Genomic DNA, 27,123 nt, shown 5'->3' with positions numbered 1-27,123 from the left:
CTTTTTCTTTCTTTTTCTTTCTTTCTTTCTTTCTTTCTTTCATTCTTTCTTCTTTTTTTTTTTATTTTTTTATTTTTTAAGGGTAGAGAGGAGAAGTATATAACAGCTAAGAGTCTCGACTTCGAGACCTCGTAGTGAGCATGGGCTTTTTGCACATCACAGTTCACCAAATGCATTAGACAGTTGTTGTTCAATAGGCTAAAGTTAACCCCTTTGTCAAGTTAGAATATCATTGAAGTATGGTTCATTACTGAAGAACTACTTCAACCTATTTCCTACCCAACTAACAACCATTGGCCGTGCCATTCGCTTATAACTTTGTTGGAGATATACACTAAATGTAGGGATATCTGTGTGTCATATAAATTGGATGTCTTCTCAAGCAACTATCTTAATGTGCACCCGTGCATTTAGAGCTTTGGAACATTGTAATAATGATGTAATATTTAATGTAAACACCTTTTAGTAATGAATTTCCTAATGCTATCAAGAGAAAAAAAAGATGGCTGTAAGAGGCGAATGATGATGATGAAGATACTAATGGGAAGGATGCAGGAGATGAATATGCCATGCACAATGGCAAGAAGGTCGTCCAAATGGGGAAGAACCATTACTGGAAGGTGTAAGGAGACTAACAAGATCGAGGAATAATATTTTCTTAATGAATGCAGAAAGTAGAGAGGGAAAATGGAATGACCGGTACTTGAGAGCAAGAGCATTAGAGTTCTAAGTAAATATTCCCTACAGTATGGTTTAAGCCATAACCACATTTGTACTGAACTAAAATATGAAGTACCAGAGAGTTTCGATCCATCGCTGCCCTCCTCCATCCGAAAACCTAAGAGGCCAGTAAACAAGGTGCTTATGCTTGAGGTCTGCTACCAGGCACAAAGAAACTGAAGAGAATTTTGGTTATTACGATTGAGGAATAGCTTAGCTGAAAAATGCATATCCTTATGGCTTTTGGGTGGGAATCTCCCTTCAATTCAGATCATGGCATCTTGACAAACAAAGGGAAAAAGGAAATACATGAATTCTTGCATCTCCTAGTTGGGATAAGGACTTCAACATCACTTTTGGAGAAGAGCAACCAAGGCAGAGAGATTGGTAGACAAAAATTCAAATAACTGTACAAAGATGTTTAGCCTGCCACAGAAAGAGAAAAATGCTGCCCCCCGGCCCCCACAAACACTTGCCTACCATGCCAAATGGTACACTAAAACCAGCATAAAGTATTGCCGATAAGGTTGATGAAGATGAGAAGGTTGGCAGGGAATAGCCCATATCTCCAAACAATCTTTCCTACAGAACAGAAGTTAGACACCAAAAATCAGTATGAGCCATAGATGTACACATAAACAAAATCATAATAATCAGTTCAACCAGAGAAGAGTACCCATTTGGCATTACAATTAGATACAGCAATGCGGAAAAGAAAGAACAAATACAGAGGGTTGGGATCCAGTAATGCAACAGCCAGAGAGGCTTCCGGCTGCTCACCGGGAGGGGGGAAGGAAGTTCCATTACATGGCAATATAAGTTGGCCTCTATATTTTGTACACATGTTGTCCACATATCATCTACTGATGGGATTATTTTCAGCCGTCTGAAATTGCACATGTCAGCAGAATGCTTTGAAATTCGTTTGAAAAACTCCCCTTTGCTTGAAGAAAAACAACAATTTTAAAACTCGGTACATGGTGGGTCACACGGTATAGATAAACCATCAAACTTGGCATGTGAATGTCTATGGGCCAACTATCAGAATACCAAAAGACCAGTTTTATATAGCAGAAAAACGCCCAGTAGCTGGAAGCCCTTCAAGCTGCGTGGCAGCCAGATCGCTTTTTCCGTTTGATAAATCTCAGACTGCAATGGGCTTACTTTTGTTCTTCAAAATGGAGTTATTGCAACTTATGAGCTTCAAAGGAGTGGTGCAACTGTGTCTAGATTCTTTTTCATGAACCATCCATCAGGATAGGAAGGATAAGAAGCTTCCAGATGAAGATGCCAAACCATGATTCTTGAGCAGTCCTCCCCTAAGCCTTCCATTTGGCTTTCATCCTCCACAACTTGTTCAATGAACATGCTCTCCTGCAAATATCAACCTGAATAAGGATGCAAGTAACACTAACATCTACTAGTAGATTAACATTGATGAGAGAGAGCAGACTAACTTGGACTTCTTCCTTGACTGTGTCAAGCTGCCTAATGGGTTCAATCATTGTCCGGTGCCATCTCTTTGGCTCCCAAATTATGGTACTATTAAAGGCAAACCCTGATATGGCAGAATGAAATCTCCTGTTTCTTCTGGCTGTGTGCCATCCGATAACTTGACTGTCATTACAGACAGGACCCTCCAATCTTGATTTACTTCTGCTTGCTGTTAATAAGGCAACTGGCCATGTACCAAAACGCCTGCAACATAGTAACAAAAATTGGTGGTTATGGGAATGAGACAGAGAGATCTGGATAGCGACAACTAGACTACACAAAAGAAATAGATATATGGGGTAGAAAAACTGTAAAAAGAGACGGCACAGTTGCAAATTCCTCATTGTACTTGGAACTTCAATCATCTTTTTTTTTTTCCTCTCTCTCTCTCTCTCTCTCTCTCTCTCACTTGGAGGGGATGGGCAAGTAACTAGAAAAATATTGGTGAAAGAAATGGGGAAGAGGAGGTAGTTATTAGTAAAAGGGGGGGAGTGTTAGCTATAATGTGTGCAAGAATAGAAGAGGTAGGTATTCACCTCCGAGTCAGAAAGAAAGAAAGATCCAATCAGATGATTATCAGTTTACAACAGTGCAACAGATTGCAAGGCTACGATCACCTAACCTAAGATATTTTTGTTTTAGAAGAGCTCCAAGGTCAGAGCAAGAACTTTCTGGTGGTCTAGAAGACAGAAAAATATCATATGGATAAATCACCAAAGAGTACCAAAAGGAAAAAAATATTATCACCTGACCTGAGACACATTTGGCCCAAAAACCTCCACAAAGGTCAGAGCTACCTAATCTGGCTCAAGGATCTTGAGTTTTCCCTCTATTGACATGATATGTGACTCATACAGTTATACCTAAGCTTTTCTCCAGAGAAAATAAGCAATAGGTCAAACATAAACTACTGGTGAAAAAGCTATGTTATACCTTAGCTTTTTCCTTTTCAAAGTATGTGTGATTAGTGATTACATAAAACAGGAATACATGATTAATGCATAACCAAAAAACTACTCTTACTTTATAATTATATAACTGTTTTTTCTGTCACATGATATATCTAACATTTTCCAGAAATGAACAAATTAATATTTACATACGTCAATTCCAAGCTTTATTTGCTTCCCCATCACCTTGTAAGGGATTCCCCAAGGAATAGGCTTATTGTTCTCTCCTGGGGTGCCTCTTCCATTTTGCTCCCCCCTTTTTTATCTTCTTGTGCAGCTTTGGCTGTGTAGCTTTGCTCTCCCCCACCCCCCCCCCCACTTCTTCTCCCACTTTTGTTTTCTTTTGATTCCTTGTTAATATATTATTTTATTCATCCAGAAAAAAAAAAAAAAAAGATTTCCACTTAAGTTGAGGACAGCTGCTAGCGCAGCTGGCAATGGGTTATAGCAGTAAAGCCTAACCCCCAAGAGGTCTCAGTTTCAAGAACCCCCTGTTCTCACCTAGTATTCCCCACCCACCCCACCCTCACCCCCCAAAATCCCCCTTTTTAACGTCAAAAAAATATTTGCACCAAGTCACAAAATTTGAGATTATTTAATTTCTTAGAGAATTTTGATTGACTCCTAGTATGTATGTCTATCACAATACCAGTCCATATCTATGCTAAGTGTTACAATCCCAGAGATCTGTAACCAAACCAAAGAAAAGAGAAAAGAAGAGAAGAGAGAAGAGAGAGAGAGGTGCGATCGATGGTACTCCCAAAAGAGAGGAGAGGCCTGCGATCAGTCAAGAATGGGTTGATCGTAGGTTTTAGTCCTTTATTTATATTAAAATAATGCTGAAAGTAAAAGACAAAAGTACCCCCATTGCCCAATTACAAGCAAAGCCACATCACAAAAATATGGGAGCTGATGGGACCCAAAATACCCCTATCGGCCTCTATCGGTTTAGCGCTAGGCACTAAACTCAACACTCCCCCTCAAGCTAGAGCATACATATCACCCATGCTCAGCTTGGTACAACCATTACGAAAACTAGGAGCAAACAATGACTTAGTGAACATTTCAGCCAATTGATCTAATGAAGGAACAAAAGAAGTCTCAATCAGCTTCTTCAGAACAGCATCACGAGCAAAGTGGCAGTCCACCTCTATGTGCTTGGTCCTCTCATGGAAGACTGGATTACTAGCAATGTACACCGTAGCTTGGTTGTCACAATACATCTGCATAGGCTTGGTTACTAGAAATCCCAGCTCCAAGAGTAAAGACCGTAACCACATTAACTCAGCAGTGGTATGAGTCATAGCTCTATATTCTGCTTCTGCACTAGATCGGGCAATGGTAGTCTGCTTCTTGCTACGCCATGTAACCAGATTACCTCCAACAAATGTACAATAACCAGTAGTAGATCTCCGATCATTAACAGAGTCGGCCCAATCAGCATCAGAATAGCCAACTAGTTCCATATGTCGATTAGGACGATAGATCAACTCTTTTCCAAGAGCACCCTTTAGATAACGAAGAACACGGACAGCAGCATCCCAATGTGCTTTCTGAGGAGACTGCATGAACTGACTAAGGACTCCAACAACATAGGAGATGTTAGGACGTGTTCCAGTAAGACAAATCAGCTTACCAATCAAACTCCTATACTGATGCACATCCTGAAGAGGTTCGCCATCATTAACACCAAACTTTTGGTGAGGATCCATAGGGATATCAACAGGTTTGGATGCAAGCATGCCAGCATCAGATAAAAGGTCCAACACGTATTTCCTTTGAGACAAACTGATCCCTTTCTTACATCGGATCACCTCAATCCCAAGAAAATAGTGAAGTTGGCCCAAGTCCTTAGTCTGAAAGTGTTGTTGTAGATAAGCTTTTACTTCAGAAATTCCCGCCTCATCATTACCAGTAAGAATTATATCATCAACATAAACTACCAAGACAACCAGTTTATCACCTCTGCGACGAACAAAGACAGAATGATCAGAATAACATTGAGAAAAACCACAAGTGACTATGATAGCAGTGAACTTGTCAAACCATGCCCGAGGGGACTGTTTAAGTCCATAGATAGCCTTGTGTAAACGACACACACGACCTTTATTCCCCCCCTGATCAACATAACCAAGAGGTTGCTCCATATACACCTCTTCCTGTAGGTCACCATATAAGAAGGCATTCTTGATGTCCCACTTAAACAAGGGCCAATCAAAGTTGACAGCAAGAGAAATAAGTAGACCAACAAAGTTCAACCTAGCAACCGGGGAGATCTCAAAATAATCAACTCCATATGTCTGAGTATACCGCAACCAGATGGGCTTTCAACCGCTCAACAGAGTCATCAGAGTGATACTTAACAGTGTACACCCAGCGACACTTCACCAAATCCTTACCAGGAGATAAATCTACTCTGCTCCATGTACCATGACTCAAAAGAGCATCCATTTCTACATCCATGGCAGCTTTCCATCCAGGAATAGTTAGGGCATCATTATGGGCGTAGGGAATGAGGTTAGTAGAAAGTGACAAGGCAAGACCATGGATGGGAGAGGGAAGATGAGACAAGGAAACAAAGTTATCAATAGGATACACAACCATAGATTTTTTAGTGCAAGAACGTGTACCTTTCCTTTGAGCAATTGGTAAGTCATCAAGCGGAGAAGGAGGAGCTTCACCAGAGAAAGGAGGCGGTGGAGGAAGTGAATCATCTGGAGCATTGGTTTCTCCACTTGGCTGTCCAACCTTCTTCTTGCGCTGATAAACCTGTAGAGGAGCTGAGTCACTGATATTGGGCACATCAGGGAAGGGTATGAGAGATGGAATGGGTGGAGGAGATGGAGAAGTCCACTCCATACCAGACTGGGACACCTGAGGAGAAAAGAATGATGTGCCATCAAAGAAAGTCACATCGGCACTAACAAAGTTCCTATGAGTAATAGGGTCATAGCACTTATACCCTTTCTGAGTATGTGAATAACCCAAAAAAATGCACTTAGTAAACCTAAGAGACAGTTTATCTACTTGCACATGCAAATTATGGACAAGACACACACAACCAAAGACTCGGGGAGGAATAGGAAAACTTGGCAAAGTAGGGAACATAATAGAAAAATGGGACCTATCTAAAAGCACTGAAGATGGCATGCGATTAATCAAGTGACATGCAGTTTAAACCCTATCATACCAAAAATGCTTAGGAACATGCATATGAATCATAATAACACTGGCTACCGCGAGTAGATGCCGATTCTTACGCTCTGCTACCCTATTTTGCTGTGGGGTATAGAAGCAACTAGTTTGGTGTATCATCCCACGGTTGGCACAAATATCAAAAATATCATTTTGAGCATATTCTGAAGCATTATCAGAACGAAAAATCTTAATTAAAATGACAAACTGAGTTTTTATTTCATTATAGAATTGCTGAAACACAGATAAAAATTCAGATCTGTCCTTTACCATGTAAAGCCATGTAAGGCGAGAATGATCATCCACAAAGGTCACAAAATAACAAAAACCAAATCTATTGCTAACTCTGCAAGGACCCCATACATCAGAATGGACTAAAGAAAATAAAGACGGACTACGAGACACAGAACGAGATGGGAAGGACACACGGTGATGTTTTTCCAACTCACAGGCCTCACATTTTAACCTAATCACAGACTTAAAACTAGGAAATAAAAGTTTCAACCTAGTTAAAGATAAATGCCCTAAACGACAGTGCCATTGAAAAGGAGTCACGTCCCCAACAGCAGTAACAACAGCAGAAGAAGTAGGAGAACCACAGTTGAGATAATATAAACCATCTTTTTCACGCCCTCCACCAATCGTCTTCCTCGTGTGAAGATCTTGAAAAACATAATAAAAGGGAAAGAAGGTTACTGAGCAATTTAATGAGCTAGTTAACTGGCTCACAAAAAGAAAACTTAATGGGAATTGTGGAACATGCAGCACAAAAGATAAACTCAGTGAGGATGTAGGTGATATAGTACCATGGCCGAAAACTAGTGTGAAAGCACCATTGGAAAGAATAACAGATGTAGAACTAGTACTAAAAGAAAAGGTTTTAAAAAGTGATGACTTACCAATCATATGGGCAGAAGCACCTGAATCAATGATCCAGGGGGTAGAGGTAGTGGTAAGAAGGGCTGAGGTACGTGCATGAGCTAAGGTCGTAACGCATGTAAACCCACCATCAGATGTATTAGAGGATGCCTATAGAGTGTGCAAGCATCGGAGCAATTGATTGATATCATCGCGCAGGCTGGTAGAAGAATCTCCTGATGAATGGCTCGGTTTAGTATCAATGGAAGACCTTGTATCAATACCATCGTCTAACACTACATAATTGGCTAATTAGGTGGCCCACTCTGGCTTGCCATGCTTTGTCCAACAAGTCTCGACAGTATGGTTAGGCTTCCTATAGTAAGTGCACTGGCGAGATGCACAATTAGACGACCGTCTACTAGAACCTCGACCAGCCGACTCACGTCCACGGTTGGCAAGGAAGGCAAAATTCTCTTTGGAAGACTGATCAGGTTTTGTTAATGAAGTAATACGCTGCAGTCGAGAATAAGTGTCATTCAGAATAGGAATAGTATCGCCTGCGAGTAGATGGCCCTTCACTGCTTTTAAATCATTATTCAAACCAGCCAGGAATTTGGAAACAAAAACTCATTACGCTGAGCTTTTAATTTTTCAATGTCAGTGGTCAAGGGTTGGAAAACATTGAGTTTTTCAACCATTCCCCTGAAAGCACTATAATACTCTGGAAGAGTTCTGTCAAATTGGCGAAACTGGAATAGTTTCTCATAAATATCATAGATAGGGGTCATGTTCTTCTCCTGAGAGTAAGTTTCCTTCAAATCATTCCATACTCCTTTTGCAGTAGAGTGAAACACCATCTGGTTCCAAACTATTCCACAACCAGATTAAAATCAAGGCATTCACCTTCATCCATTCATTATAACCCTTGTCAAATGCTGGAGGAGGATCAGAAGTAGTATACTGAAGTTTATCCTTGGCTATAAGGTAAACCTTCACAGACTGAGCCCAAAGTAGGTAATTTGAACTTCCCTTGAGCTTGATAGAGGTAATTTGGACATTGACATTGTCCGAGGCAGATGCAGTAGTCACAGAGGTAGTAGACTTGGTCTCAACCAAGAACAAAAAATAAAGTGGGCAAATAGTGTCGCAGAAGTAACAAAAAAAACTAGCAAACAAACCTGAACCACAGAGACCAGCGCTAGCGATTTGGCAGAAATCAAGTAGGGCAGAGAAGAAAGTAAGCTGTGGTCCAAGGTCTTCAAATCTTCAGTGTAGAAATCCATGTAGAAATCCATGCACAAAGTCAATAGCTCCATGTGATGTAAAACACAGTAGATGCAGCAGCAGGCAGCTGCGCACCAAAAAGGTTTAACGCTAAACTGAGATCAGCAGAGAGAGATCTGAAAAACGACTTTGATTTGCTTACAGAGGCTCTGATACCATGTTACAATCCCAAAGATCTGTAACCAAACCAAAGAAAAGAGAAAAGAAGAGAAGAAGAGGAGAGAAGAGAGAGAGAGGTGCGATCGATGGTACTCCCAAAAGAGAGGAGAGACCTGCGATCAGTCCAAAATGGGTTAATCGCAGGTTTTAGTCTTTACTTATATTAAAATAATGCTGAAAGTAAAAGACAAAAGTACCCTCATTGCTGAATTACAAGCAAAGCCACATCACAGAAATATGGGAGCCGATGGGACCCAAAATACCCCTATCGGCCCCTATCGGTTTAGCGCTAGGCGCTAAACTCAATACTAAGAGCTCTAAACATATACTTGCAGATATAATAACTCTAACAGGATGCCCTAGTAATTGGAAGACACACAAGCAGATTTTAAGATACAAGCTGGAAGTTTTTATACCCATTTCCATTTGACCAAAACTATGAAAAAGCAAAATTCCATATTCCAATTAAAACTGAAAATAGCATCGTTTTATCTTAACTGTAATGTAAGATTGTAAGACATCCGATCTAATTGGTAATATACATCAGCATGCAGAGCATTGTAATATGTACACATGTATGTCAAAAAGTATGTACGTATGTACCCCATTACTATTAATACATGGTAAGAATCGACACACCTCCATCATATATCAACAACAGTCTCCAGTATCGACTACCAATGTGTTAACGGTAACATCCAGAGAAAACAATGGAAAAAAAAAATTAATAAAAGTATTGCAGGCATGTGACAGAATCGGATCCATAAATATTAAATACCTGATCTCCCTCATTTGCTCAAAAAGATTGACGGAATACATGTTATCATCATCCGCAAAGTAGACAATTCCATAGAGGCGATGTGTTTCAATGTGAGACAATGCCACATTTCTTTGGTGAACACGTCTATCTCTTACACTGGTTAGGTTCTTGTAGCATGCAAGATGTCTGTACATAACACCTGTTCTCCTCAAAATGTCAGCTGTCTCAGCAGATTGGGAGAACATCTCCACAACTATCCAGAGTAGAGGAGAAGAGACCAGTCTTAAGGTCTGAGCTAGACGATTCAAATAATATGCTTGAAATAGCCGAGTATAAGTCGGTGTCACAATTATCAAAAGCTTCCTGTCCATAAGATCTGAATCTTGAAAAGGCAACTGGGTTACAGGGTTATCATTAGAAATTCCAAGCAGCTGTTCCTGTTTCACTGACCAAGTTTCTAAACTGGCATTGTCCTGGGATCTTTGAGCCTCAGCCAGAGAACCCTTCTTTGAGGTGCCATCATATTGGTGTGCATTTCCATCTGGAGAGAGGACTTCAAAGGAGAAGGCTTGGTGCTTGGACCCAAGATTTATGGAGATGTTTGTGGAGATTAATGGGGTCAAACCAATGAAAATTCCAACCAAAAAGCAAATAAAGAAATGAAACAAAGCTCTCCTCCAGAGTTGCCCCTTTGATTTTGACCTCTCTAAGGTCCGAAATCTCCGAGTTATAATACCAAGAAGGGCAGCTTGAAGTCTATACAAAACTGAATATGAATCCATTGAACCAGACAGGGAGGATAAAGATCCTCCCAATGGTGGGTAGTCCTGATTACAGGAGGAGGACTTGGACAAGGGAGAAGAACAGACTGAGTACAACTCCCCATTGTGCATGGCTCCAGCTCGTGGCATTGGAGACAAAGTTCTTCTAATTGAAGCCATCAAAATGAATGGAAATCCGCTCTGCTATAACCAGAACCAAGATTGCAATTTCTTACGAAAGCATTCAAGCAATAGAGCTATAGGCAATGTATCCAAATTGAAGACTACTTTGTTCTGTTTTCCAGTCAAACACCAGACAACTTCTAATTTGCTCCCATGGGAACATCAGCTTAAAAAATGCAAAGGTCAAAACAAGTTATGTGGCAAGATCTACAATACGTTGGTGCCATAAAGACATTCATTAACCTCAATCACTTCCCTTTCTTGATCTGTTTAATGGCTTGAGCTATATTCGGTGTCCTCTCATGAATACCTTGAACATTTCCATAGATAGGAGCTTCATTACCAACTTCCCAATATCGATTAGCTGACGCAAGAGTTTGGAACCACACTACCAAGTTAATGGCACCATTAAAACACACCCAAACGAAATGGAACTTTGGAAAGAAAAGGAACAGAGTATTCCCATTTCCCCTATACAGACCAAGAAATTAAATAGGAACAGAGTATTCCCCTTATAGACCAAATATTCTTCCGCATTAATTAGAATCACCAAATGACACTTTCACTCCAAACCCAGATCAGGAAATAACTATTTCTTCCAAACTAGCTTTCTGCGAAGATTTCCTGATTCATAGAAAACAAATAAAGAGGCTTAAACTTGAAGCAAGAAGAACCCAACTAAAAACACGTTATCCTAATCTCAAAATACAGTTAAATCAAACCCCAAATCCCCCACCCCTCCCCCCCCCCCCCCAAAAAAAAAAAAATCAAAACAAGATCTCGACCTGGTACGACACAAATATCCAGTTGAAGTGAAGTGGGAAAGCACCTTACCTTGGAATTAGCGATGGATATCGTTCTTTTAAGCAAATTTCAACTGAAGCATGAACAACACTCGTTCCATCGGTCAGCCATTACTTTAAAATCTTCGAGATTGTATGGATCAGCAGGTAAAAACGCCTACTATTTCTGGGCAACGGGCAACAAGATCATTGAAATTAAGAAGGTTTAATAATAAATGCTGAAGATTGAACAACCAGACAATGACGAAGGGAGAGTGTTCGGGTAAGCTTTGAAGAGGGGTCGGTTGAAGAGAACAAAGAAAAACTGTATTTGACAATTATCATTTAAGCTGAATTAGTCCAAGAACGACAAATCAAACACATCATAAACTTGTCTGGTTTACAATCTGACTGAGACCATCGACCAAACACTTGCAGGGGATTTTTTAAACTTATCGTGACAAATTAGGTTCTCCAATCTCCATTGATGTCTAGAAATGTATCTAAAGTAAAAAAGAAAATCCGGGTTCGAAAGGCAACATAAAATCTGAAGTTCTGAACCATTAACCTTCTTCCCCATTCACAATTCATTGGTGATTCTGAAGCATTTTCATCCCAGAAGAACGACACAGACCCTGACCCTGATGGGGAAAAAATATTCTAAGTGATCTAATAATGAAAAAAAAAAAAAAAGCTTAATTACAGATACAGATTCACCAAACATGGCTCAACACAATAAAGAAATCAACTGAAACAACCTTAATAAGTGTGATTACAGAGTGGCACCGATTAAGGATAATTAATATCATTGTGGACCTTCTTGTAGTGGTCACTGGTGCTTGTTTTCCGTATTGGAACCCGTGGATGCATGTGCATGTCAAAGATTCTCAATCCATTACAGGGTTTTAATGGGACCTCTCTCAAGTTTAACTATATTTTCAGGGACAGTGTTCTCTGTTGGGTAGTGCAGCCACCAACCCTCCCTCCATTCCTCACCCTGTCTGTCTTTCACGTCTGCCCAAATAGGTCATTTTACATTGAGGAAGAGGGAAATAGACGGTGATGGAGGCTGCCCATGTTTTTATGTGTTCCTTTCTTGTTCTTTTTACATGGGGAAGCAGTAAATAATGGAAAGTAGAATAATTCTTTCTTGATTTTATTGATTAGATTTGTAGATCGAGTTTTCTTTTAACCCATGGTGAGAAAAGAACGCCCTCCCCATATATGATAGATATGTCTAAACCAACTTATGAAAACATGAACGAGTACATATGATCATGAACAGTTTGGGTGTGGGAGTTAACCATGTGCTTAAAATACAATTATAAAGTCATATCACCGGTGAGATAATGTTAGAAAAAGGTATAGGAAAACAATACAAGGTATCATCGATATTATACCATAAGAGCACAAATAATCTCCGTGGCATTAATTTCCTACACCCATGTGCAAACAAATTTTCTCCTTTTTTTATGTTTTGTTTGTTGTCAAGTCAAAATCACATCCAAGGAAAAGTATTCTTATAAATTTGTTGTAGAATAGTGAGGATTTATTCTGAAAGTTTTCCACGTATGTGAATTTTCTTGAAACAAAAAAGTTTTTAGGTTTAAATATTTTGCAAAAAAAAAAAATTATGGTACCTGAAATTCCAACTCACCACTTTTGTGAGTTTGTGACTTCTGGTATAGATTAATAGAAGGTGTAATAAAATAAAAGGTGCTGCCACTCGTTATCTTTTGGGTGAAAGTGACACAAATTTTTTAAAGAAGACTCAAACCCTTTCTACCTAAAATCTTGAAAATTTTAAAGGTGGGTAGGAGTTTGATTGTTGCAACCTCTTATTATGAGAAGTCAAATTATTTTTGAGGAAAAAGAAAAAAATTGTTTGAGCTATTGGGGTAGAGTATACGTTAGCATTTACTTGTCTATCTCTCTCTCTTTTTCATATGAAATGATTTTGCTATTCTCTAATGTATAATGTCATTTTGTTATATCTTATTGGTGCACTTATATATGCCACTTGTTTGGAGAACCTTTTTCACTTAACATTTTATTTTTTTTTTTATATATCTCCAAAGATAATTTTCCAACCCATGTGCTTTTTCGTTTTTTTCTTTGAGAAATCAATATGTATTTATATAAGGAACCCTTTTTTTCTTGGCAAAATATTATTGTTACAAAGATGTGCTACTTTTTCTAGACATCACACGACGTCTATCTTAATACATGGACATATGATGTGTCCATTTTAACTATTAGATAAAAGAATATGGTCTAAATCCACCATGTGTTAAATTTTAAAGCATGTTTCAATCAAATACCCTTCGCATATTGACATGCATCTCGTGAATGTCCATGCACATGCGCATTGCTTTATCCATTACTGTCAACATCCCAATCTAAATTAAGAATAAATGGTTTATGGGAAAACCATAAAAATTGATGTTAAAGTTTCTCTCTTGTGAATAACAAACACTTGTCACCAGGGTTCTAAAACTCAAGAACGGTGATGGGACTGATCAGGTTGATACTGTTTTGGAACGGCCTAGATTGGACTATATCAAACATATCTATCCTTTTCTTTTTTTTAAATCAATTTTTATTACAATTTTATCGTTGGATCATGCATGTGGATCGTGATCGAAAAGGTCAAGATCACCATGCTTGTGATCAACTACCCATTTTGCCCATAAAATTTGAATTGATCTTTGTGTCTTACGTATAATGCCAAAGTAATCTCTCTCTCTTTTTGGGGTTGTGTTGTCATGTGCGTTATTCTTATGACTTGTACAAAGCCTTTGTTATTTGTGACGTCAATGTGTGTGTGTGTGTTAAAGATATGTGTCTTTCTTACAAGAGAGAAATTTCACCTACTGGTGATGACATTGTGAGTAGGTTTGATATGTCAATCGAGCTTCAATCCTTTGGAAGATGCATTCTAGGGCCTGTCAATTAGAAAATTAAGGAAGAGAAAACTGTCATGTGCATTATTCTTATGGCTCGGACAAGCTTTTGCTACTTGTGACCTCAAAGTGTGTGCGTGTGTGTGTGTGTGTGTGAAAGAGATGTGTCTTTCTTAGAAGAAAGAAATTCCTTCTACTAGGATCACATTGTGAGTAGGTTGTCACATATTGATAGGTCAATCGAGCTTGAATCCTTTGGAAGGTGCATTCGAGGGTATCTTTGTCTGTCATAAAATTATGGAGGGAAAATTGTCATGTGCGTTATTCTTATGACTTGTACGAAGTCTTTGTTATTTGTGACATCAAAGGGGTAATTTAGTCCATAAAACAAACAAAAGAGATAAAGAATTGTTTATAGAAATTTGGAGCCCCAAAGCACGAACAAAATTTCGCTGCAACTTGTACGTGGCAGCATCCCATAGATCCATGTTTATTTGAAATTTTAATATTTTTTAATCAAATTTAACAAGACGTTAGAATTTTGAGTCCACCGTCAATCAAGGAAAGACTTCCTATTTTACCCTTTTACTTTGAGAAAAAAAAAATTAATAAAGCAAACTTTGGGGACAAGTTCTTCTCCTGCACACTTCTTCTTCTTCTTCTTCTTCTTCTTCTTCTTCTTCTTCTTTTTTGACTCAGGTATGAAGACAATAGAGAATCGATGCCGCTCCTTGCAACGTCTGACTTAGGTCTGACTGTGTCTTCATTGTCGACCTTGGAGACCGTGCAGGCGTGCAACCCATAGTTCAATCCCAAATTTGGATAGCTTTAACTCGGGTATGTCTTCTTCTCCTTTAAACTTCTTCATATTCCTGGCAATGTCCCACCTCCCCTGCCCAGTTTGAGACTACAATAGAGATTCACACATTGAACTTCACCCAATCAGAAAGAATTCCAATCACGGTTTGAGGAATCGAAATGGATTGGATCGGTATTAACCCTATTTTATCCCTTATCCGATCCTGACTCTTGTTACTTTTCTGTTTTCCCTTTGTGTTTTTTTTCCCCCTTCTTTTTGTGAGAAACACAATAGAATAAGTGTAATAAATGGTCTTCTTTAAGAGTCTAACTAAAAGAACTTAGGATACCCAAATTTTAGTCCGAATGCACATAATTTCCCTATTTATCCAATTGATCCCACCTAAGCTTGCCTAGCCCAAACCAATATTGACCTTCTTTTCTAGCCTTCTACAGACTCGTACAGTGCGAGGTGTTGTAGTAAGTTGATGATTGAATAGTGAAGACAACTTGGTTCATTGAAGATTTTGCCAAAAGAGATTGATCAAAATCAACTGAATCAAATAGTCAAAGCAGAAAAGAGTCCAACCAATAAAGGGTATTTCTCTTCAAGGTCGAGGTAAGGTTAATGCCCAATATGCATTTACTCAATATATTTTAATTGATTTTTACAAAATTTTGATATTATATCATATCATTTAGAGTTTGTAACATAAATCATTGGTATTATAGGTTAATGGATGTTATAGAGAATATTTGCATGACTAATCAAGAAAATGATTGCCCATCATGAAGAAACTGCTTGTGAATGCCCAACAGAATCAAATAGTCTCACAATACATGGTCAAAAAAATGATAGTGTACAAAAAATTGGCATGAAGTTTGATTGTGAAGATAGTGCATATGAATTCTATAAGGAATATGGTCATCGAATTGGTTTAGTGTTAGAAAACAGTATGTAAAGTGAACGACACTAGGACTTGTGAAAATGATAACTTTTTGCTGCTCAAACAAGGTGAACGAGCAGGATTAAAAGGCGGAAACATGCATTGTTTCATCGGACAATTACAAGAATGGATTATTGAGCACATATGACTTGCCAACTTAAAAAAAATGGTTTGTTTGAAGTTGTTTCATTTAAAAAATAACATAATCATGAGTTTACACCCTCACCAATGAAGCACTTGTTAAGAGAAAGATTACACCTACCTAAGCAGTTGTTGCAAATGACGTAGAGAAATCTGGGATATCCATCAAATCACCATTGATTTATTAAGTATGCAAGTTGCAGGCTGTGAAAATCTTGAATTTTTGGATATTGATTATAAAAATTATGTATATTCCAAGAGGAAGATGGCACTACAAAAAGGAGATGGATGTGCCATTTTTTAATATTTTCATAAAATGCAGTTAGATGATCCTTCTTATTTTTATTCAATACAACTTGATGATGATGATCATATCATGAACATATTTTGAGCAGATGCTAGATCAGTGGTTGATTATGGATACTTTGGAGATGTATATTTTGACACAACTTATTGAACGAATGCATATAGTCGGCCTTTTGCTCCATTTCTTGGGGCTAATCACCATAGACAAACAATTATCTTTGGTGCAACATTACTTTATGATGAAACTACATAATCATTTGAGTGGTTGTTTGAGACTTTTTTTAGTGCACTGTCTAGTAAACAACCGGAAACGGTACTGATAGATCAATGTGCTGCAATGCTAAGTTAATATCAAAGGTTTTTTCTAACTCACATCACTGTTTATGTGTTTGGCATATTAACCAAAATGCTACCAAACATCTAAGTCATGTTTTTCATTCATCAAAACAATTTGTTAGTAGTTGTGTATATGATTATGAAGATGAAAATGAATGGATTGCTACATGGGATAATATGCTCAAGAAACATATGCTCAACGATAACACATGGTTGGATGGGATATATAAGGAGAGACAGAAATGGGCTATAGTGTATGGTTGACATATGTTCACTGCCAATATGAAATGCACCCAACGTAGTGAGTCAATGAATAATGAGTTGAAGAAATATTTGAAAGTGAAGCATAATTTTTTACGATTTTTTGAGCATTACTCAAGGCTCTTGGTAGATAAAAGATATAAAAAACTTCAAGTTGAGTTCAAAATGAGGCAAACTACTTCGGCATTACAAGCTAATGTATAAATGTTGAGACATGTTGTAGAGATATACACTCCAAAAGTGTTCCAAAAGTTGCAAGAAGAATATATTAAGGTGTTGGATTGTACCATTTATAAATATAGTAAGTCTGATGCAACTATTGAATACAAAGTCAAATATGGGACGAAAACTCAAGAACACTTGGTTAAATATGAGGCTTCAACAATTATGGTTCAGTGCAATTGCATGGAGTTTATCTTTATCGAGATTTTATGTGCTTATGCTATAAAAGTTCTAGAAAAGAAAAATATTAAGAGGTTTCCATCCCATTATATTTTGAAAAGATAGACTAAAGATGCAAAAATTGGTATTATCAAGGATCATCATGGAGTTGGAGTTGAAATGCAAGGCAATCAATAAGAATTGATAGAAAAACGTTATTCATATTTGAGTCAGAATTTTTGAGAAATTTCCACACTTACAGCTAAGAGTGTGATCATGTATGCACATGCATATAAATGTTCATTACAGTTGTTGAAAGACTTGTAAGAAATGAAGAAACAATGCAACACTAATGGTATAGGAATTGAAAATGATGTCCAAAATAAGTTCTAACTGGGGTCATAGAACAAGTTTAAAATTAGAAACATAGTATAGCTTCTCAATCCGTCCGTGGGATTAAGACAAAATCTACAACTAAATGTCAATGGAATAGATTAAAGGGTCCACTAGAGCAGCAAAAGAATCATAAATTTCAAACGATAACAGGTCAGGTACTTCTTGTAATACTTTTTTATTTTTTTTATATCAATTTTTATAATATGTAGGCTTCCGTCCATTGTAATGACTCACAACAAAAATATGGAATTGATTCACAACAAAAATATGAAGAAGTTAAAGGACCCCAAATCTTGGGTAGTTTGACTTAGGTATATTGCAAGAACTAACTTTTTATTCTAATTTCATAACTAAAGTAAAATTTGTCATAATTTTATGCAGGAATATTTTGATATTGGCAGCAATATTCAACAAGAACATACAACTAGACTTACCTTCCTATCTTTTCAATCACATGAGTGTGGAAATACTACAAGAACTCGTATGAAGAATTTTGGCCATGGCATTCTTGGTTCTACATCCTCCCATAATTGTTTTTCTTTCACTCAATTACTTAAGGTAAATATTGTGATTTTTTGTTGAAAATAAATATGTAATTTATGTATATATGTTTTTATCTATTTGTTAAAATTTTGTTGTATAATTTGTATGACTCAATAGCTTGTTCTGGTGATATCCAACAAGAACAACAATCTGTCAAGTCTAACTTGGATTATCTTCTCTTTAAAGTATACATGCTACTCTTATTATTATTATTATTATTATTTTGATAAAACATGTCAAACAGATATATGATATTTTTTAATTGAAATTTTAAAATGAACGTACCATAATTTTTCCTTAGTGCCTCATAACTAGAGTGCAAATGATTTGCGGTATACTGAAAAGAATAATAAATATTGTGATGCATACAATGATACATATCAGCCATACAATCTATACTTTAAACTTTAGTAATGATCTTCACCTTAAAAACTTCATATTTCAGCTTTGAGAGATTTTTTTTTTCCTGTAATTAGTAGTTGCAACCCTTCCTAGCAGCCAAAGAAAGTGAATAATTCACTTTCCCCTAGTTTCACAAATACCCTCTTAGGAATACTATTTTTCAAAATGCCCTTTAATCATTTCTTTGGTTGCCACAGAGGTTGTAGATACTTGGTTGTAACTCGGGCAATAGCAAAATTGCATTCGCTGATATCTGAACTAAAATGAATTTAGTTTGGTTTTATTGATCAACCATATGCCTAAATTCTCTCTCCCTCTCTCTTTGTGTTGTGGGGGCGCTATGGTTCTAAAACTCATATCGAGTTAGTTACTATCGCCTTTGACCAATCCCCAAGCTTAATGACCCGATCTCAATACACAAGTAAGACACAAGGTAAAAATATAATAATTTTTTTAATTAAAAAATAAGGATAAATCTATCTTGTATGATACGATCCGATCCAAATTAATATTGACCTTAATTAATCCCAATAAGGATAAATCTATCTTGGGAGAAGGACGGTGAATTGGGTTCCCAAATTTTGCTTTATTATTTTTTTTTTCTCAAAGTAAAGGGTAAAATAGGAAGTCTTTTCTTGATTGATGGTGGACTCAAAATTCTAACGTCCTATTAAATTGGGTTAAAAAATATTAAAATTTCAAATAAACGTGGATCTATGAGGTGCTGCCATGTAGGGGTTGCAGCTACTTCACTGCAACCAATTTTGTTCCCAAAGCACCTCGTTTGTTTTCTAAAAAAATTGTTTTATAAGTTTGAGGCGAAATTTTTTTTTTCACCATGGCATGGTAAAGAGAATCTAACCATTGGGTGTCACTATTTCATCTACTTCTTTCTTATGAAGCCCAAAATGTCTCTGATACTATTCTAGGAGTGAAGAACCTCATCTAACCACCACAACCAATGGATTAAGAGATTCTATCTTAGTGTGAGTGAAAGAAAATTCGATCCAATCTATAAAAAGTGGCTAAGAAAATTTGATGTGTCCTATCCACATGTAGATACTTTATCATTGATTTTATATTATTTTATTTTTATCTTTTAATATAGAAGTTCATTAGTTTGAGAGAAGATAAAAAGATAGCCGATTTGAATAAGAAGAGAAACATAAAGCAAGGGAGGACCTTAGACTAAACTTGGACATATAATGATCTAATGTATTTGTTGTTCGAAAAGTATACCTGAAGGAAGCTAAGGAGGAGGCTAAAAGTAAGATATCTTTGATGGTAGGAATAGTTGCAACTGTCCGGACGCCTTCCTTGATGCGCTTGAAAAGACTGTGTGTTGAACGATATGTAGACTCTGAAGGAATGAGGCTGATAAAGCTTCCTCAAATTCTTAGAGGTGTACAACAGCACACGCTCTACCACTTGTTCAGGGGGTGTTTGTTTGTTGCCTTCTAAAATAAAGATTCCTCAAATTAAATGACTTATTCAAATTGCTCATTTTATATGCATTTATATATAGGGATTTTCTTATTGACATCTATCAATGTGTTAAATAATTTATAACCTTACTATTTTGCCATTAGCAAAACACATTTTTTCAAATAAGGGTAATAATGTCATTTTACATATGTAATGGAAAATATATATGATAATGACACATTTTAATAATAACATAATAATATGTTACTTTCAACTTATTTTTTAAAACCCTTTTGTACCCTTCTCTTAAAAGACTTAAGAGAATAAGACAAGAGACAATTAAAAGAATGTATCAAATTCTAAAAATACACTTACAGTGGTGTCAATTAGAAACTCCCGTGTAAATATATATATATATATATATATAACTATGCATTAGACATGTTGAAAATCAAAAGGTCGAAAGCTTAATAAACTGGTGTCTTTAAGATTTCTAGAGGAACTTGTTACCACCGAATTGTTCATTTTTTCTCCCACTACTTATTATAAAGAATCTTGATTAACTCCTCATACGTGAAAGTGGACTCTATTGTAAAACATTAGCAAAAATAATCTATGCATATCTAAGAGATAAGGTGATCTAATCACTAGGGATAAGTTAGGTAATCTTGTGGTCCTCTTCTCCGCCTCGTTGCGTGCTTCTCCTATTGGATGCCTCTCCTTAGCTCTTTTTTATGTTTCTATTCCACTTGTGTAAGCTCATTTTCTGTTATTTGAAACCCTCCTCATAGCTCATCTCCCCATGACTTCATTATATATTCCATCTCTTCTTAGAGTGCTCCTTCACCCAATTGCAAACACCTTTTAGCCTAAAAGGCAGTGTCGTTAGAATGTGCTTCACTTTGGCCTATATCCTCTCAATGGATTGTCAACTTATGTAATGGTGACTTCATGTGTAATCCACATTCGGATCAATAAATTCTTCCTACAAAAAAAAAAAAAAAAAAAGGGTCTTCTTTGAGTGGTGTGAAATTATCAACACGGTGAAGGTTTAAATATATTTTTTCCAACTTCACTTGTTTTAGTATATTATTTCCACTTAAAATAAATTACCAAGCCCTTATATGAATCGAATGAAACCAAAAAAAACCACACATTTGGTTCGATCATGATCCTTCGGTCATGAAAAGTATTTGATTTTGGTTCGATTTCAATTGTACATAAGGTATCCTAAATTGAATGGAACCAGAAGCTAAACCACTTGACACCCTTCCTCTTTATTTGCGTTCATATGAATTAACACGTGAATGGAAGAGGAAGACCATATATTTATTTATCGAGAATGAGAACTCTACCTATCTAGTGTAAGGAAATACTCAACTGTGGGAGGGCAGCTGAATCTTTTCACACCTAACAGTGTTGTAACCGATTTTTTTTTTTATGACGACCCGAATGTGACACATGGACAATGCATGAAGTGCCAAGACACAGATATGACACCATAGCCTCAGTTCGTAATAGGATTTGCTTCCCTCCAAAATCTTTCTTCTATTAACTTGCCATGTGGCATAGTTTGCCAGTGCCATTTAAACTCATCCCGTCTGCTCAATGTAGTTATCTCCCTCTCTTCGGTTAGGTTACTGATCGTTCAAACGAGATGGTCGTGTTGCTTAGACTTTTTCTGCTTCTAACGTTTCTTTCATTCTCTCTGAACCTTAGTTCTACCTTGTATGAAGATCAAGTAGGGCTCATGGATTGGTTCATATTCTTCCCCTTTCACTTTCATCGATTCTGTGTTTTCTTCTTTCATTAGCTACTAAATTTAAAGTTTTCTTTCACTTCAATCAAACATCTTTTTGTTATTCTTTGTGAATATGTTTCAAATTACAGTTCAATTTGGATAATTACTTAGATTTCTCAAAAGTGATTGGAACTGGAACTAACATTCATTTGAAAGAACTGCATGGTTGATTCTATTTGTAGGTATCAACAGTGCATAGGAAAAGTAAAGCATTCGGTCTTCCATACTCAGAAGGCAGGTAGGAAGCGTGTTGTGGTCTCTACAGAGGAGAATGTTATTGCCTCACTTGATCTCCGTAAGGGGGACATTTGTAAGTTTTTTACCTTTACATTCCACATGAAAAAGTTTTTCTTAATTTCCAATATTTCTGTCCTGTTTGTTACCTAGAATTGGTAGGAATCAACTTGATGAAATGGGGTCCCATAACCTATTCTAGTTTATAAATCTCACAATTTTGAATCAGTACTTTGTTTAAGAAGTGAAATATTTGGGCGTTTTGTTTCAATGCAATTTGGAGACATGTCCTTGGGGCCGATGATTCCATCGATGAAATTGACATTGCCCTCGGAAAATGTAATTATATCTTTTTTATCTGAAGCCTTCCTTTTCCTGTAAGTTATCTTCTGAATATGTAAAAGTGGTTATTATTGCATCTCCTGCAAAATAAATTCTATGTCATCTTCTATTGCTTGGACATATCTGTTACTTGATTCTGCTGCTAAAATCTAGAAACCTGCTAAGGCCACCTATTCTCACATGGAAAAACGAGTCAAATGTTTTGAATTGAGAAAGAAGGTTCATTGGGCTACTCAGAAGGAGCTTTATGTGGCTCAATAGTACTCTGATCTGCAGGGTATGTGGAATGAGATTGATTATTATGAGACTTATTGACTTGTTTGTGAGACTGATGTTGTTGGGTTTAAGAGCTCCACATTTATAATTTACTGGTAGGTCTCAATGTGGAATATGGTTAGATTAGGGCTAATATGCTTAATCGTGATCCTTCTCCCTCCCTTGGGGAAGCGTATTCCCTCATTCAGGTTGGGGAACAATGTAGATCTGAGATGCTGCAAGCTATTTCTTGGGATCGATCCGCTCTGGTTTCTGCTACTAGTACAGGTTCCTGGATTGCTCCTTCATCCTCTTCTGAAAAATCGGCAGTCAAATGTGACAATTGTGGCAAGGAGCTTCACACAAGGGAGACTTATTGGAAGCTTTATGGACGTCCTACCAATTCTCATGGCTGTAATCAGGGTCGTGGGAAGAACACCCAGACAATCAGTTTGAGACTACAACTAATTCTGATAGCTGCACTACTGCAGGTGTGTAAAAATAAAATAGAGAAAATAGAGAAAGACCAAGAGGGAGAAAGAGAGAGTCGAACTTGAGGAAATAGCAGATTCAATCATGTGATTGCTTCTGCCCTCATCTTCTCATTAAATAGCTAACATTCTATTACAATTACAATAGGACAGTTGTCCTACTATGACTAGGAATATAAAACAGAATAGAAGACTACCTTATTAGTTATTGACTTATAGGAAACTAATACAAGTCCTAGTACGACCAGGACTCCTATTTACTAGGAATCTTGACTAACCGAAGGGAGGAGTCTGCGCAACTCATAGATTCCTCCTTTCCTCTCCTACGATAACTTCTAACACTCCCCCTCAAGCTGGAGCATAGATGTTAATCATGCCCAGCTTGTTACAAATGTAGTCCACTCTACTACCCCCCAAGGACTTAGTAAAAACATCTGCAAGTTGTTCTCCGGTGCGAACATGATTTGTCGAAATAACTCCTTGTAGTTTTTTACGAACAAAGTGGCAGTCAACTTCAATATGTTTTGTCCTCTCATTAAACACTGGATTAGAAGCAATATGAATAGCAGCTTGGTTATCACACCATAACTGCATAGAATAAGTATAATTAAAACCAAGTTCAGTCAGGAGCTGCTTTATCCACATCAAGTCACAAGTAACATGAGCCATGACTTGATACTCAGATTCAGCACTAGACCTTGCCATAATAGCTTGCTTCTTGCTCTTCCAAGACATAAGGTTTCCACCAACAAAAGTACCCTGTAGTTGACCTTCTATCAATAGGAGAATCAGCCCAATCTGCATTACCAAAACCTTCAATACTATTATGTCCATGATCTGAATATACCAGACCATGTCCTAGAGCTTTTTTAAGATACCTTAGTATACAAACAATGGCATCCCAATGTGAAGTATGTGGAGATGACAGAAACTGACTCATAACACTGACAGGGAAGGCAATGTCAGGTCGAGTCACAGTTAAATAATTCAGCTTTCCCACCAACCTCCTGTATTTCTCAGGATCATCTAACACATCACCTTCTTCAGGCATAAGTTTCACATTTAGATCCATTGGAGTATCAACGGGTTTGGATGCTAACATACCTGTTTCTGAAAGTAGATCTAAAACGTACTTTCTCTGAGACAAAGATATTCCTTTTCTTGACTGAGCAACTTCGATTCCCAGGAAGTACTTTAATCATCCTAGATCCTTAGTTTGAAATTGCTGCTGCAAATGAGCTTTCAAACTTGGGATTCCTCCAGCATCATCTCCAGTAATAACAATATTATTAACATAAACAACCAAAAATATCCTTTTTCCACCAGACTTCTGATGGAACACAGAATGATCACTATCACACTTTGACAGTCCAAATGCATATACCACATCAATGAATCTTCCAAACCACCGAGGAGACTGTTTAAGCCCATACAAGGACTTTTTGAGCTTGCACACCTTTCCACACTCCCCCTGAGCAACAAACCCCGGAGCATGCTCCATATACACTTCCTCATGCAAGTCACTATGAAGAATAGCATTCTTCACATCAATCTGAAACAACGGCCAATGAGAGGAAGCCGTAAGAGAAATCATAACACGAATGGAAGCCATTTTGGCAATAGGAGAAAAGGTATCCAGGTAATCAATGCCATAAACCTGGGCATACCCTTTTGCCACCAGCCGAGCTTTCAAACCAGCAAGAGAGCCATCAGGGTTCACTTTAACTGCATATACCTAGCGACAACCAATAGGCTTTTTGCTAGGGGTAACAATACAAGATCCCAAGTCTGGTTTGCCTCTAAGGCACACAGTTCCTCTGTCATAGCAGTCTTCCACCCAGAACTAGATAATGCCTCTGCAAGGGTCGTAGGAACAGGATGACAAGAACTAGTGGAAAGACAGGAATGAAAGGTAGGAGAAAGACCAGAATAAGACACAAAATCAGCAATAGGATGTTGGCTACAACTCCGAACACCCTTATGCTGTGCAATAGTGAGGTCTAGGTCAGAAAAAGGAATACCTAGAGGCGGATCTGTAGACGAAGATGATAAGGTAGGTGCTGTAGGGAGAGAGGGGTTGTTACTTCCCGAACACGTGTATACACCTGTAACAGGGGGATGGTGGTGGTGGGACCTCTATTTCAGTGGTAACCTGCGGATTAGAGTGATGGATAACATAATGGGGAAGATCATTATCCAATTCAGACACAACAAATGATTCATTAAGATACAGTGCGGATTCAAAAAAGGAGACATCAGCAGTGACAAAATACTTGTGAAGAACCGGGGAATAACAGCGGTATCGCTTTTGAGTACGGGAGTAACCCAAGAAGAGGCAATGGCTCAAGGATCCAATTTTGACAACCCTGGACAATGATCACAAATAAAGCAAACACAACCAAAAATACGAGGGGGAAGAACAAAAAGTGGGTCAGACGGAAATAATAAGGAATAGGGAATTCCACCACACAAAACAGAGGAAGGCATACGATTAATAAGATAACAAGCAGTGAGAACAGCATCAGCTCAAAAAACTTTGGATACTTGCATTTCAAACATAAGTGACTTAACAACCTCCATCAAATGATGGTTCTTTCTTTCAGCCACTCCATTTTACTGGGGAGTGTTTGAACAAGAAGGCCGGTGTATTATACCACACTTAGCTATAAACTCAGAAAATGAACCAGAAAAGTATTCTTTTGCATTATCACTTCGTAGAATTTTGATAGTCATGCCAAATTGATTTTGTATTTCAGCAACAAAGTCACAAAAGATGGTAAATAACTCATAACGAGTTTTCATTAAATAAAGCCAAGTCATCCTGGAATAGTCATAAAAAAAAGTAACAAAGTACGTAAAACCTAACGTGGATGTAACAGGACAAGGGCCCCATACATCTGAATGAACCAAAGAAAAAGGAGATGCAGACCGTTTATTAACTCGAGGGGAATAACTAACATGATGTAGTTTTCCAAACTGACATGACTCACATTTTAAACTAGAAAGCGAATGAAAATTGGGATCAAGTTTCTATAGACTCTGTAAAGACAGATGGGCCAACCGACAGTGAACATGATGAGGAGTCAGAGTACCTGAACAGGCTATGGAAGGTGCAGTGTCTTCAAAAAGGTATAGTCCCCCAACCCGACGACCTCTACCAAGCATCTTCTTCGTCGTAAGATCCTGAAAAACATATGAGTCAGAGAAAAAGGTTATAGAACAATTGTAAGCTTGTGTAAACTTGCTTATAGACAATAGGTTGAATGGTAACTTGGCAAATAAAGCACAGATGATAATGATAAGGAGGCATTAAGACGAACAGTGCCAAAACTATTGACTTTGACGATTGAGCCATTGGCCAATGTGATAGTAGCAAAGGACTTCTTAAAAGAAGAAAATATACCTGAAATATCAGACATGTGATCCGATGCACCTGAATCGATTATCCAGGGTCGAGAAGAAGCGGATAGACACGAAATGGCATTACCTGTTTGAACAAGAGTAGCAGTGGAGGTGAGGGTGCTTGATTCTGAAAGCGTGCAAATTCTTCATTGGTCATCCTGACCATCTTACCCTCAGATTGTCCAGGCTGAGAAGGTTCATCAACTGTGGCTGAGTTAGCAAACTGCTTTTGAGGAGGTTTGCCATGAAATTTCTAACAAAATCATTGGTATGGCCATGTTCGACAGAGACCCATGGATGCCCCAGTAAGGAAGTGTGACCAGTTTCAATTATATGGAGCTAGAAGGAGAGGTAGACCTAAAATGACCATTGATAAAGTGGTAAGAAAAGATATGCAACTGGTAGGGATCGATCCTAGTATGACCGCGGATAGAGGTAAGTGGAGGACAAGGACCCATGTAGCCGACCCCCTATAGGGGATGTTCCAAGGATGCTGCTTTGACTACTGCTTTAACTTCTTCTTTTTATCTCCCTTTACCTTTTTTTTTTTTTTTTTTTTTTTTTTTTTTTTTTTTTTTTTTTTTTTTTTTTTTTTTTTTTTTTTTTTTTT

At 37.6% G+C, this 27,123-nt stretch overlaps 1 protein-coding gene and 1 pseudogene across 3 annotated transcripts; one reads left to right on the top strand and one right to left on the bottom strand.

Annotated features, from left to right (window-relative positions):
• Positions 1 to 892: 892 nt before the first annotated feature.
• On the bottom strand, positions 893 to 12,006 carry LOC122064637 (probable beta-1,4-xylosyltransferase IRX9H). 3 transcript variants are annotated; one of them, XM_042628389.1, is made up of 5 exons: positions 11,197 to 11,840; positions 9,442 to 10,991; positions 2,178 to 2,418; positions 1,885 to 2,094; positions 893 to 1,302 (listed from the first exon to the last, which is right to left on the bottom strand). In XM_042628389.1, the coding sequence occupies exons 2-4, from the start codon at positions 10,362 to 10,364 to the stop codon at positions 1,924 to 1,926; spliced, it is 1,335 nt and encodes a 444-aa protein (XP_042484323.1). In that variant the 5' UTR covers positions 10,365 to 10,991; positions 11,197 to 11,840; the 3' UTR covers positions 893 to 1,302; positions 1,885 to 1,923. The 3 variants fall into 3 exon arrangements, with proteins under 3 accessions (XP_042484323.1, XP_042484322.1, XP_042484324.1); XM_042628388.1 differs by having other exon boundaries at positions 11,202 to 11,840; XM_042628390.1 differs by lacking the exons at positions 893 to 1,302; positions 1,885 to 2,094; positions 2,178 to 2,418 and adding an exon at positions 3,919 to 6,038 and having other exon boundaries at positions 11,202 to 12,006.
• A 2,704-nt stretch (positions 12,007 to 14,710) lies between these two features.
• The window catches only part of LOC122064630, a 30,824-nt pseudogene continuing 18,411 nt past the window's right edge, over positions 14,711 to 27,123 (top strand).

Source organism: Macadamia integrifolia, unplaced genomic scaffold (genome assembly GCF_013358625.1).
Source record: "Macadamia integrifolia cultivar HAES 741 unplaced genomic scaffold, SCU_Mint_v3 scaffold170, whole genome shotgun sequence".
NCBI lineage: Eukaryota > Viridiplantae > Streptophyta > Magnoliopsida > Proteales > Proteaceae > Macadamia > Macadamia integrifolia.
This window is presented reverse-complemented; position numbering and strand designations above follow the sequence as displayed.